The 17,858-nt window shown below is 40.2% G+C and overlaps 4 protein-coding genes across 4 annotated transcripts; 2 read left to right on the forward strand and 2 right to left on the reverse strand.

Moving 5' to 3' along the window:
• Nucleotides 1-2,720: 2,720 nt before the first annotated feature.
• Nucleotides 2,721-6,470, reverse strand: LOC306697722 (betaine--homocysteine S-methyltransferase 1-like). Its single transcript, XM_079161751.1, has 8 exons — nucleotides 6,333-6,470; nucleotides 5,377-5,509; nucleotides 5,011-5,123; nucleotides 4,709-4,900; nucleotides 4,081-4,228; nucleotides 3,809-3,991; nucleotides 3,369-3,597; nucleotides 2,721-3,171 (listed from the first exon to the last, which is right to left on the reverse strand). The coding sequence occupies exons 1-8, from the start codon at nucleotides 6,348-6,350 to the stop codon at nucleotides 3,087-3,089; spliced, it is 1,101 nt and encodes a 366-aa protein (XP_079017877.1). The 5' UTR covers nucleotides 6,351-6,470; the 3' UTR covers nucleotides 2,721-3,086.
• A 296-nt stretch (nucleotides 6,471-6,766) lies between these two features.
• LOC306697313 (betaine--homocysteine S-methyltransferase 1-like) lies at nucleotides 6,767-9,967 on the reverse strand. The gene is made up of 8 exons (XM_079161142.1): nucleotides 9,818-9,967; nucleotides 9,245-9,377; nucleotides 9,048-9,160; nucleotides 8,733-8,924; nucleotides 8,509-8,656; nucleotides 8,223-8,405; nucleotides 7,580-7,808; nucleotides 6,767-7,227 (listed from the first exon to the last, which is right to left on the reverse strand). Exons 1-8 carry the CDS (start codon nucleotides 9,836-9,838, stop codon nucleotides 7,110-7,112), a joined length of 1,137 nt encoding a protein of 378 aa, XP_079017268.1. The 5' UTR covers nucleotides 9,839-9,967; the 3' UTR covers nucleotides 6,767-7,109.
• Nucleotides 9,968-10,543: 576 nt separating this feature from the next.
• On the forward strand, nucleotides 10,544-12,917 carry cenph (centromere protein H). The gene is made up of 10 exons (XM_079160728.1): nucleotides 10,544-10,820; nucleotides 11,048-11,188; nucleotides 11,331-11,386; nucleotides 11,468-11,513; nucleotides 11,628-11,696; nucleotides 11,797-11,853; nucleotides 11,942-12,005; nucleotides 12,330-12,381; nucleotides 12,483-12,643; nucleotides 12,768-12,917. Exons 2-10 carry the CDS (start codon nucleotides 11,067-11,069, stop codon nucleotides 12,858-12,860), a joined length of 720 nt encoding a protein of 239 aa, XP_079016854.1. The 5' UTR covers nucleotides 10,544-10,820; nucleotides 11,048-11,066; the 3' UTR covers nucleotides 12,861-12,917.
• Nucleotides 12,918-13,057: 140 nt separating this feature from the next.
• Nucleotides 13,058-16,338, forward strand: dimt1l (DIM1 dimethyladenosine transferase 1-like). Its single transcript, XM_079160726.1, has 12 exons — nucleotides 13,058-13,194; nucleotides 13,822-13,895; nucleotides 14,037-14,123; nucleotides 14,362-14,423; nucleotides 14,513-14,606; nucleotides 14,696-14,745; nucleotides 14,840-14,963; nucleotides 15,073-15,165; nucleotides 15,274-15,338; nucleotides 15,434-15,497; nucleotides 15,615-15,721; nucleotides 15,833-16,338. Exons 1-12 carry the CDS (start codon nucleotides 13,137-13,139, stop codon nucleotides 15,873-15,875), a joined length of 921 nt encoding a protein of 306 aa, XP_079016852.1. The 5' UTR covers nucleotides 13,058-13,136; the 3' UTR covers nucleotides 15,876-16,338.
• The last annotated feature ends 1,520 nt before the right edge of the window (nucleotides 16,339-17,858 follow it).

Consider the following 17,858-nt stretch of genomic DNA (forward strand, 5'->3'; position numbering starts at 1 on the left):
AAAATAAATAACAGTTAAGGTGCAGTTTGCAAAATACTTCTAAGAGCAGATTGAACTCGCGAGTCCGAGGAGCATTTGAAGGCAACATTAGCATCTCAACTTGAGCAGGGCACGTAGAGACGTGCTGACGTGAAGGGATGCTTTGCAGAGTAGCTGCAGCATCGAAAACAATATGCATTCATATAAAGCTTACAGAAAATAATCGTATTAATAAAATACACAAATATGAAAAGCCGTTATTAGATATTAGATATATTTGTAATAGATATTTCAACGATACTTTTCCACCACAGTTGATATACTGCAACAACAACAAAAAGTTTGTTAATGCATTATAGACAAGATGTAGTCCAAAAACAACTGTTTCCAAAAATAGATGAATACACAAAAATAAAAGGAATCCTGAAACAAATGTAATACAAATACTGCTCAAATGTTACATTTAAATTGTAAAGTATCCACAGAAAGATGTCTCAAGCCATCTGGTAAAATTAGGTGTGGGAGAGAGCAGTTGAGTTTTCATTGTTTCCACATATTGACTGTTTCAGAGGTCAGACATGGCAAATTGTATTTCCCTTTAATGGTTACAGCCTTGAGACAGATGAAAGTCAATCTCTCACCAGGGTGCATCACTTATAATGACGCTATGGTAAATGCTTAATGGGTTCCAACATAGTTTGAATCTGCTTTGATGAGCCACATTGCATCATGACCTAGTGTTCACATTCTTAAATTGACCCTTGGTGTAATTAATTCATTAGAAAATGTCTTTGAATGCTGACATATGATCATCTTCCTTAGAATATTAAAAGGCAAATGAAGGGGTCAAGACAACAAGCCAAGAGACAAAATACAAAGAGCAAACCCAAAGTGCAACGGACATTTAGTATCCTTGAATTTGAGCCTATAAGTGAAAAAGGCCTGTAGGCTACTTGATCTCTATCTGTGACTATAATGGGTTTAAAAATTCCGTCATATATATTGATTACTTGCTCAAATAGTAATAGTTGTCTCGCTGCGGTGGCAGGGCATACTGTGTCCGCAAAATATGAATGTTAGGACTGTAGTATCTTATATTGTAAAAAGGAACAACATAACACATAATGATATGCATCTTTTGAATAGAATAAGCTTGTGAATATCATGGTCAATAATACTTTGTTTTTTGCTTAATAAGAACAACACTGTCCCATTTTATCTTGAAAGATGGACCTTGAGGCAGCAGAGGGGGTTTCTGCGTGCAGTACGAGCAACAAGTGAGAGGGAAAGTAGTTAGTGTGTATTCTTTGGTTTATCTCGCCTCAAGGGATGCTTGTTTGTTAGTTAGTGGCTTTATTATATCTTGTGATATGTCAGTACAGTTCTTGTTCTATTTGTTTTCGGTTGATTTTGGCAGAACCAGTACTGTTGGGCCTAAATAAGCAATCATAAATGAACACATTTCTTCTCAATCATACCTGTCACTGAACCACACTAAAGGTGCATCTTTTGAGCAACACACCAGAGTCTCTGCTTGTCTGAACTGGTGAGAGTATTCCTTTCTGCATTCTGCTGCTCTTCTGCTGTAGCCCTGATACGGTTCGGCTCAAATTCACAGCAGCCATGTCAGTCTAAAGTCCTATGGCCATCATTTATCTCTAATACTGGAAAAAGATGGATAAATCTCAGCCATAAATCAACGTTTCTATTTATTGCTTCAACAAATACATCACGTGTTCCTAAATTTAGCAAAACAATTACTTTCTACGCTCCTAAAAATGATATCAAAGAAATACTTAGGGTGGTAGCAGTTGGTCCGAGTGTGGAAGCTGCAAGCTCAGGTCCATGATGACCGTACTATGGATTTACAGTATGTTTGCACAGTTTAGTCATAGACCTATCAAAACAGTCAACAGCAATACACTAAAACCTTCCCAAGTGTGACTTTATGTAAGCTTATGCATGGATGTGTTACATTAACACTGGATTACAAGTAGGCCTACTTTCACAAGCCACATTTAATTAATAATTAGACTACACGTTTTTTTCTATTTAGCATATAATTCATCTCAACTTTTAAAAGCCAAATGAAGAGCATATGACTCCACATCTTGAAAGTTAAAGTGACTTTGATATGGTCTTGGGTTTATGGTATATTAACACCCTTGACTTTGAATCCAGCATTCCAAGTTTAAATCTCAGTTAAACCTCGTGCTTTTGAGGCTGTGTGGCTTACACATGTTAGTAAATAACCATAAATTCACTATTTAAACCCATTTTCAATATGAATGCTCCACAACAAATGTAGATCAGTTGAAATACATCAGTAAAGCTTCCTACTTATATGTATTTTAATAAAACAGGTGAATAATTTAAGGAATGCAGAATGAATAACCTAGAAGGGCAATACGCTCCAAGCATGTAATGGGTTCTTCCTTGGCCTATGCTCCATCCTTCCACCAGGTGTCATGAAAAGAGGGCCAGTACTGTTTTTCCTTAATCGTGCTGACAAACAGACAAACGACTTGACAAACTCAATCGAAAGGATGACCACGACCTTTGGACTCTGATAGCTATCCAAATTCTTCTAATCTCGGTGAACTTGAGGGTGAGGACGCAGTGGTAAATGAACAATTTTTATTGTTACTAAGGCTGAATCAGGATAACGGTCAGGCAAGGGTCTCCTTACTTAACCTGACTTGATTCAGTGTTATATAAGTCACAGGCTGGTAATGAGTAATGTATGATATGAGCCGCGTGTGAGGCACAGAGTGAGAGAGAAGAGACTCCGGCCTGTAAAACAAATCAACGTTGTTAGAAATATTACAGAGCTTTCTTTTAATTAACATGAAAAATCTAGCATCCATCAACATATATGATAAGCTTTTGAGGATGTCTTACAAATAATAAATGCAGTGATTGGTAAATATACAAGCTTTGTTTTTATGTAAAAGATATTCATTTTAGTGATAGTTCAGTTATGAGATTTTTTTTATTTGGTCAGTCATATGGAATACAGCATAGTCCTATTTTACTATACAGAATATTGCAATAGAGAAACAGGCTTGTGGTAAAATATATTTTATTCCTGCTATTGATGAGCCTTATTATTCATCAGCTGGTGTGGCCATGGAAGGGCATTTGGGACGTCCAGAAGCAGGTAAAAGCTTTTCCCAGTACTCCCGACGAGACCTAAGACACATTTTGGTAGATCAGTTGTAAATCAAAAGCTGTGCAGAGCAGAAACAAACACTTTCCACAGTTATCCTGTTTCTACTTTGTTATATAATTGTTTGTGTAAATGTCACCTCTTACTACTGGTTGCTGTCTTTTGTAAAAACGAAGCCTAATCTAACTAAAAAAGCAGCAACTGTTCTGTTCAGTCTTACCTGGCTCTGACCCAGGGTTTAGTGTGCATCTCCAGGGCAGCTCCCCAGAGTCCGTGCTTCTCTGAAGCTGGTGGGAGGAATCCTCTCTCTGCAGCCATCTCTTCTGCTATAGCTCTGATATGGTAGGGCTCAAATCCACAGCAGCCACCAATGTAACGAATTCCAGCATTGTAAGCCTCTCTGGCGTATTGATGGACGTCCCAGCGGGTCATTGATCTGGTCTCCAATGCTGAGAGGAAAATAAAATATTAGCTTTTAAAAAAATATAGATTCCTTCTTCAAACTGCACATATGGGTTGGCAGCAACACAACAGCTCCACACTTATAAACCTTGCATGTTTATACTTACAATAAATATACAATAGGAAGTTTGCTTTCTGATCAACAATAACAATTTTCCCACTTATTTATTTTTTTCCTACACAAAAGAAAATGCTGACCGAAAGGGAACTCAGGTAGCGAGAGATATCCAGTGTGGTTGCACTCAGGTGTGTGAAAGCCCAGTGGCTGGATCACGAGATGAGCTTTGAGACCAGCTTTCTCTAATCCTGCTTTCATCAACTTCACGGTACGAACACACGTCAGAGGATCCAAGTGGCAATTTATTCCAACGATGTCAGCTCCTGCACATGAACAAATAAAACATGTTTAGATTGTGGAGCTGAAACACAAAGTCAGACTTGAAGTACCAAATCACAGAGGGCCAGTTTACCGGCTTTGACCAGTCTGACAGCACACTCTCCAGGTGGGACTCCATGCATGTCTCCTTGAGGGGAGATGCACAGTGTTGCACCCACTGGTTTTCCACTGGTCTTCAGCACCTCCACTGCCCACACTGCCTCTTCCACATGCTCAAAGTACTGCAGAGAAAATGCAATCAATAAAGCTTGGCTCAAAAAAAGAAGCAGTAAAAAATAAAAACTTTTATTTATCAATTAATTATTTTTTTTTACCACAGTGTGCTACGAAAAAAAACACCCTCACTATTCACTTTGGTTTAGTTAAGGTCTAGTCTCCACCAACCCATGGGAAAGACATATCTGTCTCTTTAGCTGTACATGCTCAACATTCTTTACCAGCTAGTTGCTGACTTTTTGTATATGTCACTGACGACTTGGCAGGTAGCACATGGGTTTATCAGAGGTTATCACAACCAAAACAATGGGATAAAAAATGCGTACAGATTATGTATAAAGTTGCCTAGCCATTGTTTGGTGATCATTATTATTACAATCATTTGATTAATTGTTGAGATCAAAAAACCTTCAGCACATTACAATCGATAGTACAGTTATTCCCCTTGTAAATAAATATACAATTACTCCTCTTGCTAGTCATACCTCTGCCATAAAGAAATCAATGTCCTTCTTGAGGAAATCGTCCATCTGTTTGTTAAAGATGGCCTTGACTTCAGTCTCACTGTGGCTCTCCATATAACAGGGAGTCTGAGACACCCCCCCAGCAACCAATGCATCACCCTCATTGGCTACCTCCCTGGCCAGGTCACAAGCTGCCTCATTGATCTGAGCCCCCTGGAGCAGACAAGAGCAGAGTGGACCATCAGACTGATATTTGGATCATATACATCATGTAATGCAAACAGAACAATGTTGTTGTTTGATTAGAATGGTTTTGTACTGACGGTAATGTTGGTGACATTGCCGCTGATGTCCAGTTTATCCTCACTGCAGTAGAAGGTGAATGTCTGAATCACATTGGCTCCTGCTCTCAGGAACTCCCTGTGCAGCTGCCGCACTGACAGACGGACAGAGAGAGACAGAGGAGTGGCTTCTGTGCAAAAACTCAAAGAGATAGACTCTGCACAAATTCTGATTGCATCTCTTGTAGAGAGGCCGCTTTCAAAAAAAGTTGACACAATGTAGGTGCCATTTATTTGTCTGTTGTGTAAACGTTAATGGAAACTTGGAGGTGACAGATTAAACATTCAGAGAGTGCGAGTGGGGCAAATGTTTGCCCCTGGGTTCATCCAGCCGTGGGCGGTTTATACCTGCTTCAGGATGTTCAACAGCTGCCTCAGGTGTCCAGTGTCCAGCCTTCACATAGCCACGTCGCTCTAGCTGCATCACATAACCTCCATCACCTACAACCACCTCTCCAGCATTTAGTCGCTCCAAGATACCCTGAATACACACAGACACACACACACACACACAGACACAGACACAGACACACACACACACACACGCATAGTTACTGTGCACATAAAAAGCATGCATGAGCAAACATAATATTGTTTAAATATCCGCTCAGGGCTAAAACTGAAATGCTGAGCTCACTTGAGAGACAGGTAACTCAGGTTAGAGGTGCCTCGACAGACTGCATGAGGAGTTCTGCTCATTTTAAATAAAATAGGTTGCCAGATCTTTTGGACATGGTTTGAGTCTCTCTTTGTTGGCAAATTTGGTTAAAATACTAAAAATAATTATTTTAGATATTCAGATTTACAATGTATACTGAATTATAGGCCAACGTGTTAAACATAATTTCTTACTGCTTACAAGCCCTTGAAATGATATTCAGATTGTGAATAGTTAATTCGTTACAGTATACTCTGCCTATCTCCCTGACTAAACATGTTCAGGCATTTATTCATAGCAACCCAATTTCTAAAAATATCTGAATAGAAGCCGAAGGGCAAAACTGTATGAACATTGTGATAAGTAGCTCCCAGTGTACATAAAATAACAAACACTTTATATTACTATTGTGCATTAAATCGCTCTTTGGACTAACGGTTACAATTTGCTACGGTCATTTGAACAATTACGTCCATGTTCACAACCTACGGGAATAGGTCTACCTAATCGGGTCTATACAACCCCGGTGTCAGTGAAGTTTACATAATATTGGATTGTCGACAGACGATTCACTCATGTCCCGAAGCATCACTAAATTCCCCGTCTGTAAAATCGCGAGATAACTTGTTATGTTTCGTTCACTCACCCTCCTCTTGCTCGCCATTGTAGACAAGCTTGCAAAACTTTAAAAGCAACTGAGATCGAAGCTCCCCACTGGCTCGAAACAACAGTGACTGACACGAGTGAGCTCAGAGGGCTCTGCACATCTGGTCCCACAGCAAAATGGGGAGTGGAGGCAGTAGATCTTCTCAGGAAGTTAAAGGGACTTTGAAACTATCAGTTATGTATCATTTGCCAGACACTTAATTAAGTCAGGGTACATGCATAACGAATATGTTAATCAATGAAAAATAGTTTCTCTCAAAGCAGAGGATACTGTTGCACATAAATGGCAGGAATACATAAAGATAATGTAAAAAAACAGTGAATACAACTAAGAGATAATAAACAATTGCTTAACCTTTTATCTATATAAAAGGCTTTTTTCAAAAAAGGATTGTTAGAAAAAAAAGACAAATTTAGTTTTGTTTTTATTTTGGGAAAATATTTCACAGCAGATTAAAACAACCAATCAACAACTATGATACATCTATGAAGGTTTTTTACAACTAATATCCGTATCAACCAGAAAAATAGTCAAATCTATCAGGTTAAGGGATAGTGTGTACAGTTACAGAAAAAAGAAAGTTGATTCACTAATGATTGAGCCAAAGTTATGAAAGGCGGCTATTGAGATATTAAAATCAGTACAAAGCTAATCACAAATCTCTGTGTAAACAAATGGCTGTTAGATCAGATCCTTAACTGTCATTCTTGATATACAAAAGTGGATCATCTGATAAGACATAATGTATATAAGAGATTATTTTGGTTTGTTAGATTTCAGCTTTTTTTCATAATCATCAGCTGCTGTGGCCATGGAAGGGCATTTGGGACGTCCAGAAGCAGGCAAAAGGTTTTCCCAGTACTCTCGACGAGCCCTGAAACAAATGTTGGTAGATTAGTTGGTTGTAAACCAGCACTTGTGCAAATCCAGAACATACAATTTATTTTTTTCCCTGTTATTTTGTCTCCTTTGTAACAACTGCCACTATGCCATCGCGTGTATAATACATAATACTGTTTTCAGTCTTTTGTTAGAAAAATAGCTTAATTTGAATGTAGCAGCTGTGATTCTGTGCAGAAACAAACACTTTCCACAGTTATCCTGTTTCTACTTTGTTATATCATTTTCTGTGTAAATATCACCTCTTACTATACTGGTTGCTGTCTTTTGTAAAAACGAAGCCTAATTTAATTAAAAAAAGCAGCAACTGTTCTGTTCAGTCTTACCTGGCTCTGACCCAGGGTTTAGTGTGCATCTCCAGGGCAGCTCCCCAGAGTCCGTGCTTCTCTGAAGCTGGTGGGAGGAATCCTCTCTCTGCAGCCATCTCTTCTGCTATAGCTCTGATATGGTAGGGCTCAAATCCACAGCAGCCACCAATGTAGCGAATTCCAGCATTGTAAGCCTCTCTGGCGTATTCATGGACGTCCCAGCGGGTCATTGCTCTGGTCTCCATTGCTGAGAGGAGAATAAAATATTTATAACTGAGCATTTTTTTATATTGATGCTCTCATCAAACTGCTATGGGGAGTTAAAAAAAGGTAGCAACACATGAGCTCTACACTTATACAGCTTATACCAGTAGCTTTGACTTCACATGTCATGAAGTCACTGGTATCTCTGGACCCTCTGCAGTTTGTCTACCAGCCCCACATTGGAGTGGAAGACGCCATCATCTTTCTGCTCCACTTATACTCACATGGAAGAGGCAGGCAGCACTGTGAGAGGCTTGTTCATTGATTTTTCCAGTGCTTTTAACACCATAAGACCAGCCCTGCTCAGGACTAAGCTACTGGACATGAATGTAGTTATTGATACTATGAGATAATGCCTGTTCTTTATTCTGCACAAAAGTATTATTCAAATACTGACCGAAGGGGTACTCGGGTAGGCTGGTGTATCCACCGAGGTTGCACTCAGGTGTGTGAAAGCCCAGTGGCTGGATCATGAGATGAGCTTTGAGACCCGCGTTCTCTAATCCTGCTTTCATCAACTTCACGGTACGAACACACGTCAGAAGATCCAAGTGGCAATTTATTCCAACGATGTCAGCTCCTGCACATGAACACATACACAAAAAACACATTCAGATAGTACACCAAAAACATGATTTCATTATTGCCAACTTGAAGTACCAAATCACAGAGGGCCATTTTACCGGCTTTGACCAGTCTGACAGCACACTCTCCAGGTGGGACTCCATGCATGTCTCCTTGAGGGGAGATGCACAGTGTTGCACCCACTGGTTTTCCGCCGGTCTTCAGCACCTCCACTGCCCACACTGCCTCTTCCACATGATCAACAAACTGCGGGAGTGATAAACACTGAACTTAAGCACATTACCAACTGTTGTACAGTTATTCCTCTTAGTGCGGCTCATACCTCCACTATAAAGAAATCAATGTCCTTCTTGAGGAAGTCGTCCATCTGTTTCTTAAAGATGGCCTTGACTTCAGTCTCACTGTGGCTCTCCATATAACAGGGAGTCTTGGACACACACCCAGCGACCAATGCATCACCCTCATTGGCTACCTCCCTGGCCAGGTTACAAGCTGCCTCATTGATCTGAGCCCCCTGGAGCAGACAAGAGCAGAGTGGACCATCAGACTGATGTGAGAATAATTTACATCAGGTACAGGGCAAACAGGATAAAGTTGTTATTAGATTCTGTCCGATAGTTGTTTTCTTCCCACTGACGGTAATGTTGGTGACATTGCCGCTGATGTCCAGTTTATCCTCACTGCAGTAGAAGGTGAATGTCTGAATCACATTGGCTCCTGCTCTCAGGAACTCCCTGTGCAGCTGCCGCACTGACAGACGGACAAAAAAAAAGGGGCTTTTATGAAAAACGAGAGTCCACTCGTGTCATGTCAATAAATGTGTACGTAACATACCTGCTTCAGGATGTTCAACAGCTGCCTCAGGTGTCCAGTGTCCAGCCTTCACATAGCCACGTCGCTCTAGCTGCATCACATAACCTCCATCACCTACAACCACCTCCCCAGCATTAAGTCGCTCCAAGATACCCTGAATACACACACACACACAGACGTTATATACTGTGATCAAGTGATCAATAACTCGGTATGACATACCTCTGGGTCATGCCAGCTGCACACTGCCCAATTGAAATGAGTTTTTGTCTCCTGGTTTTATTCTAATCAGTTTAGCCCTAATCAAATCAAATCATCACAGAGTAAACTGTAAAAGTCTGATACAGTCTATTATTCTCGAGTCTATTATTAAACACTGTGCATGAGTCTATCCTTATTTATGTTTAAGTACAGGTCTAGTAGATTGGAGAATAACTCACACACTATTCAGAACTGACATGTCACAGTTTATTGTTAACTTGGAGGCAGTCAACGATGTATGGATTGATTGATTAATTAACTGCACTAAGGGAAGCATTCTAAAACACGTAGGTGACAACGTTAAAAATGCGTGCGACAGACTCATAGTCATACCCTTCTCTTCTGGCTCTCCATCGCCGACAAACTCTCGGTACTGTCTTCCGTAACACGCTCGAGCACGTTGATATCAATGGTCTCTGATCTCGGACACTGAAATAATATCTCACGAGACTGAGGAAGCCACGTTAAACCCGTTAACCCGGCGCTGCAGTGAGCTGCTGCAGTAACGAGCACAGCAGACACGTCACTCCGCTTTCCATGCGAGGCGGATCATATCAAATGATTATTATTATTTATTAATTGTATTGTCTTGTTTGAGATGTTTGCCTCGCCTGTTAATAATTAGAGTATTTGCATATTCATATTATTAGTATTAATAGTTATACATTATGAATATTTTTTTAATCACTGAGAATGTCATACATATTTTTTATTTCATTCAGAATACCATATCCAGTTTGGAAGGATCATAATGTGTAATCTTTTAAACAGAAGGTTTGGACATTGCACTGTATAATAAATAACTAGTTAATCTACCTTTGGACTCTGTTCACCTTGAAAGACAGTCTTAAATAGTCTTTATCTCGTTATGCAAGTAGGTTAGGTAATAATCAAATAAGGCATGAAAAAAACATTAGCGGCTCCATTTCATCTTTCCACGTCAACAAACATCTCGCCTCGAGGGGGCGCTGCACTCATATTAATGGGACCCGAAATCTGACGTCACTTCCTGGCGGGATTTCCGATCTGAATACGGATGTAAACAAAACCAGTGAACGATTTATACGTCCATGCGTTAACTGTGATACAATTGATAAGTGTAACGTCAGTTACAGTCTTTTGGTAAACAATGCTTCGCACGTGACAGCTGCTTGAAGCATTTGTGAAGTTATTGTTAAAGTTGTGTCTAACGTAACGTAACGGTAACTAAGTGTAACGTCAGAGAGGAGGAGGTACTTTCTAGATAACGTTAACGTTAGTCGGTAGGCCTGAGAGAATAACGTCAGTACCTTTATTTAATTTGATTTACTTACAACGTTAACCTCAATCAGAGAAGGTAAGAACTAACTGTTAGTTCATTAGTTTCTGACCGTTACATTTACACTTGGTGTGGTTGTTTTTGCATTGTTTTAAACTGTGCTGTCATGTTGTTGCTCGGATATTAAGCTCATTTTGTAGCACATGAGCAGTAATTCATTATTTCGGGTCAACAATACTAAAATGGTGAAGCTCCTTGGATCAACCCCGGTGATCTGACATGTCTGAGTTGATTTGTCCCGACAGGCACCGCCACTGTTTAGTGATGGACCCATCTGTGGACGTGGGGAACCTGGACCACGCGGAGGAGGCTGTGGCTCTGAATTATGATCCTGCTCCTGACGGTTCCCCCGGACAGAAGGACACCCCGCCTGCAGACATGCTGAGGTTCTCTATCTATCATCGATGAATCACACCAGTGTTTAAACGCTGCATCCACTTGGATCAAACACCCATGACAGCATGTTACCTCTTGTCATAACACAATGATTAGAATCTTATTTTAAATTGTGGAAATGACTGTTTTCAGAATAAAACAACAGATGTCCAACCAGTGCTTTGAGATGGCAGTACAGCTACAAGCAGGTATATAACTGGCATTTCTCCCATCATCTTGAATTGTCAGTATTTGCACAAACAAAGCATTAATATTGTTTCCTGTTACAGGAAAAAGTAAGAGATCCTGCAGCACATCTGAAGCTGAGAGAGAATTGTGAGTATTCATAATTATCCTATTGGCGTTGGATTATAATTTTGACCAACTGTAAGTTTAGAGTCAATTTAAAGTTGTGTACAGTTAACTTATATATTTGTATTCATATTACAGGTCAGATTATGTTAATGAGCTGGAAAGGGTCAAGACAATTCATTTTAACAGCACGTTGACACTGCACAGGTAAACCGATGACTTATCCTTTTTGATGAGACAATAAAATGTGTATAGAAGTATAATAACTCAACTTTGACCAACCATTGATTTAACGGGCGTCTTTCAGAATGCAGATGTGGCACGCTATCGGAGAAAAACTGAAACAGAAGGATTCAGAGGCCGTGTAAGTCAATTCACAACATATTGACACAACTGACCAACATATATTTTTGATTATTTTGATAATTGGGTCACACTTATGTTTTTCTCAGCGCCCTGAAAGCTGTGAATGATCGCTGCATGGCTCTTTGTTCACAAATAAAACAACTTCAGCAAGTAAGCAGCCTCATTATCCATTGTGTATATATATTTAATGTTTATCTGCAGTTACATTACCATGTTTAAAACAATTGTAAATATGAAATGTTTTTATAACATAGCTTTGACATCAGAGGAAGTGGCACTCTGTTTATGCTTTATGCTGTTACGCTCCTCTTTATGACCTTATTATTCAAGACGATTTAGGATTTATTCTGGGAGTAGAGTGATGGTCTTAAAGTTTTGATGCTAGACGGTCAACAGAATTCCCTGGTACCAGAAACTGGATGAAACAATACACTCAAGTAAACTCAACATGGACAAATTCCCTTTTGTTAACAGGAGTCAAGAGATTTTCAAGATGAAATCACAGAAATACAGAAGAAGAGGCTCGGTACGTTATGTGGTTCATCACGGAAAAGTACAATTAGATGTTGATTTAGTTTTTCAACGGTCCATTTTGCTGACATTTTGTGTGTGTGTGTGTGTGTGTAGAGATGAAGCGGCTCACACATGAGAAAATGAAGGAGATGGATGAGTTGATGTCTAAGACGGGGAACCCAGATACAGAGAAGTTCAAAGCTGTGTTGGAGAAAGGCCAGGCCAACCTGGAGAAATACAAAAAGATGACCGTCATGACACAGAACGTCCTCAGGGTGAATAAACTGAACGATAATTATGTTAAAATTAAATAGAATATCTGTCAGCACCATGTTTTGACGTGTTTATGCCTACAGTCACATTTGCAGGTAGTGTACTAATGTCAGTGTTTATCTTCAGGGCATCCTCCTGGCCTGTAAAGTCAACTGGCTCGATGATCCCAAACTACGAGACATCGCAATGACGCTGGAGGAAATTCCCATTTCTGACTAGAGAAGGAATAACTTTACTGCACGTGTGTCTGTATTATATTGTCAAATAAATAATTAATAAAACTGCTAAAACCAGTACTGTAATATGATCAATAAAAAAAAAAATTATGTAGATGACGTCCAGCTGCCACTAGAGGGCGAAACAGGAAGCAGGAGAGATTCTAAACCTACTGCACTTCCTGTCAGCGAAGAAGAAGAACGGGAGGCTGCACGTGTTTACTGCGGACAGACAAATTTGGATTTCTGAATCTGTAGCTGGAATAAAAATCAAGTCAAAATGCCTAAAGTCAGGGGGGAGAAGAAAAGCAGGCAGCACCAAGAGGTCAAAAACCAAGGTAGATGTCCACGAAGAAGAAGTTAGCATTAGCATGATAGCAAACATCTCACTGTCAGCTGTTTAAGAAAAAGGGCTTTAAAGTTCCTCAACATGTCGCTGCTAACGTAACACATATCGAGCAGCTTTCAGCTATGTTATTGTACCAGTGTCAAAAAACAACACTCATCCTAACCGTGGCTGTCACATCAATCTCCTGTGTTAACGTTAAACATTTGTTTACGAGATTTTAACGTTTGTTAATAATAGAAAATGGAAGAAAGACGTTATTTAACCAAGATCGACTCACCCTCACATGCACATACACTTTAAAGGTTACTGCTGATTGTTATTTCGGCAAACATACTGTCCACCAAATAATCAGTTAATGTCAAACATACTGCCAATCAAGTGCCGGGTTATGGGTATTAGTTTGATCCTGAATTGTAGATTAAATATCAGCTCTATATAGATACCAAATCATGCTTTTTGAAATAACAATGGTATTAATTCACTCATTAAACAGTATTACAATGAAACAATATACAAAAACAACAAAACATTAAGAGACTTAGAGTTATTTTACCATGAATTACTCGTTAACATCACACAAACTCAGCTCAAAGTGCCCCAATCCCGTCTGTTGCAGGGATCATGTTCAACACCGGCATCGGTCAGCACATCCTGAAGAACCCGTTGGTTGTCAATGGGATCATTGAGAAGGTATGCTGGACCCGTTTCCTCTGATACTGAGGAGTCAATGCACAGATCAACTGTGACACACCTGCACAAACATCCTGTCAGCAACTGTACTCAGACGATCATCATGTTGTTCCTAAACCATGGCGGTGGTTATGTTTTCAGGCTGCCCTGAGGCCGACAGACGTGGTGCTGGAGGTGGGACCCGGTACTGGTAACATGACCGTGAAGTTGTTAGAAAAAGCCAAGAAGGTGAGAGCTCATCTTAAACATGTGAACGTATTAAAGGTGTCATCAGATAATGTATTAACAATGTCTTAGCCACATTATCTAAAGCTGCAGTTTGCATGTTGCTTGATCAGTATTCACAATCTTCTTATTAGCTTTATATAGAGTCAAATGTATGTGTATCTGTTGTGATCCGTGTTTCCTCCGCAGTGATACAATCGTTGTCACTGTTCAGTCGTAACACAAATTGTTATTTCGGCAGGTGGTGGCTTGTGAGTTGGACGGCAGATTAGTGGCTGAACTTCAGAAAAGAGTACAGTGCACGTGAGTGGAGACGGTAGCACTCAAAGTATCTGCAATTAAATACAAAGTGAACACACGATCTAATCAAAGGACCTTGTGTTTCCCAACAGACCCATGCAGGCCAAACTTCAAATATTAGTTGGAGATGTACTAAAGGCAGATCTGCCTTTCTTTGACGTGTGTGTGGCTAATTTACCGTACCAGGTAAAGACACGTTTCCTCCACACGGCTCACGGTTGGTTCAGTGTCGTTAAATACATTCAGCTCAAACTTGACTTTTCTTAATTTGGCAGATTTCGTCGCCGTTTGTCTTCAAGCTCCTGCTGCATCGACCTTTCTTCAGGTGAGAATCGACCGGGCGCCCACCGAGAGTGTTAACTATGTTCTTTGTACGTCCACGTTAGGTATTTAACTCTTTTGTGTTTCACTTTCCCCAGGTGTGCCGTGTTGATGTTCCAGAGAGAGTTTGCCATGCGACTTGTCGCCCCACCTGGAGACAAGCTGTACTGCCGACTGTCCATCAACACTCAACTACTGGCTCGTGTCGACCATCTCATGAAGGTCAGTGTGGCTTCTCTTATGTTTGTCTAACAGCGACTCTCTAGAAAACAGAAACATCATGACAGGGATTTTCCAGGTGTCTCAGTGTTGATGTTTTCCCCTCCATCAGGTGGGGAAGAATAATTTCCGTCCTCCTCCAAAAGTGGAGTCAAGTGTCGTCAGGATAGAACCGAAGAATCCTCCTCCTCCAGTTAACTTCCAGGTGAGGTTTGACTCTGTTAATAGTTGCAATATGCTGTGAAAATGCATTCGTTAAAACAGGAGGTAAATTGCAGATATTTACCGCTGTGTTTTCTTTTCTCCTGAACAGGAGTGGGACGGCCTGGTCAGAATAGCCTTTGTAAGGAAAAACAAAACCCTCAATGCAGCTTTCAAGTGAGTACACACTGCCACACTGATCCAAGTCTGTTCTGTCAAAAAAGTGTGTGTGGGGGGGGACCAGACGATCATGTTGTTTTTATAATTTCCAGGTCCACTGCGGTAGAACAGCTGCTGGAAAAGAACTACAGAATTCACTGCTCTGTAAACAATGTGGTGAGTCACAGTGTAGTTCTTTTGGTCGTGTCTGACTCTCGAGTGTTTTCAGAGTGCACTTTTTAAGATCGCTCCTCAGCAACTTTGAATCTAAAGACTTGTGCTCTATCGTGACAGGAAGTGCCAGCAGACTTCAGCATCACCAAGAAGATAGAGAGTGTTCTGGAGGAGGTTGAATTCAGTGTGAAGAGAGCCCGGACCATGGACATCGATGACTTCATGGTGTAAGTTGAACATCTACTACTTATTTATTTGAAACCCCTTTCTTTTCCAAATAATCTACTAAAATAAATGTTTTTACCAGTTTTAATTGCGAGTGTTTTTTTCATCCTCAGGCTGCTTCATGCATTCAACTCTGCAGGGATCCACTTCTCTTAAATGGCAGAGCGATGGAGAACAGTGCTGTGACTGGCATGTCCTGCCTTTATGATGATGATGATGATGGGGGGTGTTAGTGGTCAGATGAGTGGACAGAAATGGATCGTCTGACTGATCTTTTTTCCTCTGGAGCTTTGTTGAAATAGTTGGAAGAAATGTACAAAGAATAATGGCAGAGACATTTAAAGAGCTCATATTGAGTGTGTGTTTTACCCTGATGAGTATAGATGAAGTGTCCCTGAGCGTGCGCGGGCAGCTTTTGGCAGATGAAAGCTTAAACGCCCTCTTGGTTGTGCGAGGGCCTGCCAGTGTGTCTGCATTCGTCATTCATTGACAAATGATCTGTAATGGGGAGTTATTCTAAGCTTAAATCAATCTACAGTTAATATGTCTGACCTTGTGATAATGCTAGATTTTTTTAAAGTGCCTCCTTAAAAAATAAATACATTTTGTTTCTGTGTAACTCTTTTCTTGTTCTGTGTGAACACCTTCTGACTAAATGGTACTGCAAGCTAAGGCTTCAACTATTGGTTACTTAGGCTGACACTGAAATCCACATCCACAAGTTGGCGCCTTACATGTCCATCATCTGCCATCAGTGTGTGTGAGAGGAGGAACGTTTTCTTGTACTGTTAAAGCACTGGTGCTATACAAATGTGTCTATTTACCTTAGCTATAAAATAATTGTTTTTTTAATTAACCGTTTTATTGAAAGAAAAAAAAAGTCAAAACATTTTAGTAATACCCATCACATTTACCCAAAGGAGATGATTCAAAGTATAGAAAAAAAACACAACTTTATTGACTTTTCACCAGCATAAACAGACGCTCACTGGTGTTACAGTTGCCCCACTGAACCGCTTTTAGGAACACGTGAAGGCGCATGGAGCGTTAACTTACGACCGTTTGTAAACGATATGAAACTATATTAAAACATTGAACGGTAGATGATTGCTTACTCCATCTTTCAATAGTGGTAACTATATGCAACCTGTACTCTTGAACTTTTGTTTTGATAGTACTTACCGGAAATCTTTGTAGTGTTATTGACGCTAACTTGACTGTCGGCAAACCTTGTTTCACTACTGCCCTCTGGTGGCTACAATGCGCAAGTACAACTGTCTTTGGAATCTTTATTTTGATAGTCCGTACCGGAAGTGCTTGTAGTCTGCTATTGATTCTGTTTTGACTCGGAACACTTTGACGGTTAATTGCTGCCGTCCAGCGGCCACAACGTAATCTTTATAGTGAAAATAGTCGGCCTGTTTGGCCTTGATGTTGGTAGAATTAACGGTTTCCATAGATAATCAGTACCGTCTGTATTAATGCCTGTGAAGTGTCCAGTTGTAGCTCATCCCTTTGACCGCTAGAGGGCAGTGAACACACTTGGTTATAACGACTATTGACACCACTGGTGTCACAGTAGGTCGACACAGCATACTGGTGCTTCCGGTGATACCCAAACAAAATAAAACTGATGTAGAATCTGAAGAAATCACGCATTTATCTTAACAAAAGATATTAAAAACATGAAACCGGACGATGAAATTATATAGCAGGGAGGACGAAGATTGCGCACTAAGCACTTTGAAACCATTACTTGTTTCTGTGCACATAATGCCACGTGTGTAACGTTAGCCTACTCTACTGTATGATGAATTAAAATACACTTTTCTTAACTGTGCAGATGTCGAGTTTGCCTTCAAGCCACTGCAGTGGCAACCCTTCAGGTAAGAAATCATTTTACAACTGTGTTTAGTGTCCCCTTTAGGCCCTTTCTCAGGGGGGCCAGGACTCTTGATTGACACTTGAGAAAACATTAAGGGGGTCTCTAAAATCATAAGAAGGGACTCCTCGATTGCCAAAGGCTATTTCACACACTGATTGTATGCCATTAATAACGTCATGTAAATATAGCATAGTTTACCATCAATAAATACCATAAAAAAGTCACAATATAATATGCTATGAAAAAACCCATAC

The sequence above is a fragment of the Pholis gunnellus genome, assembly GCF_910591455.1.
Source record: "Pholis gunnellus genome assembly, chromosome: 6".
NCBI classification, from domain to species: domain Eukaryota; kingdom Metazoa; phylum Chordata; class Actinopteri; order Perciformes; family Pholidae; genus Pholis; species Pholis gunnellus.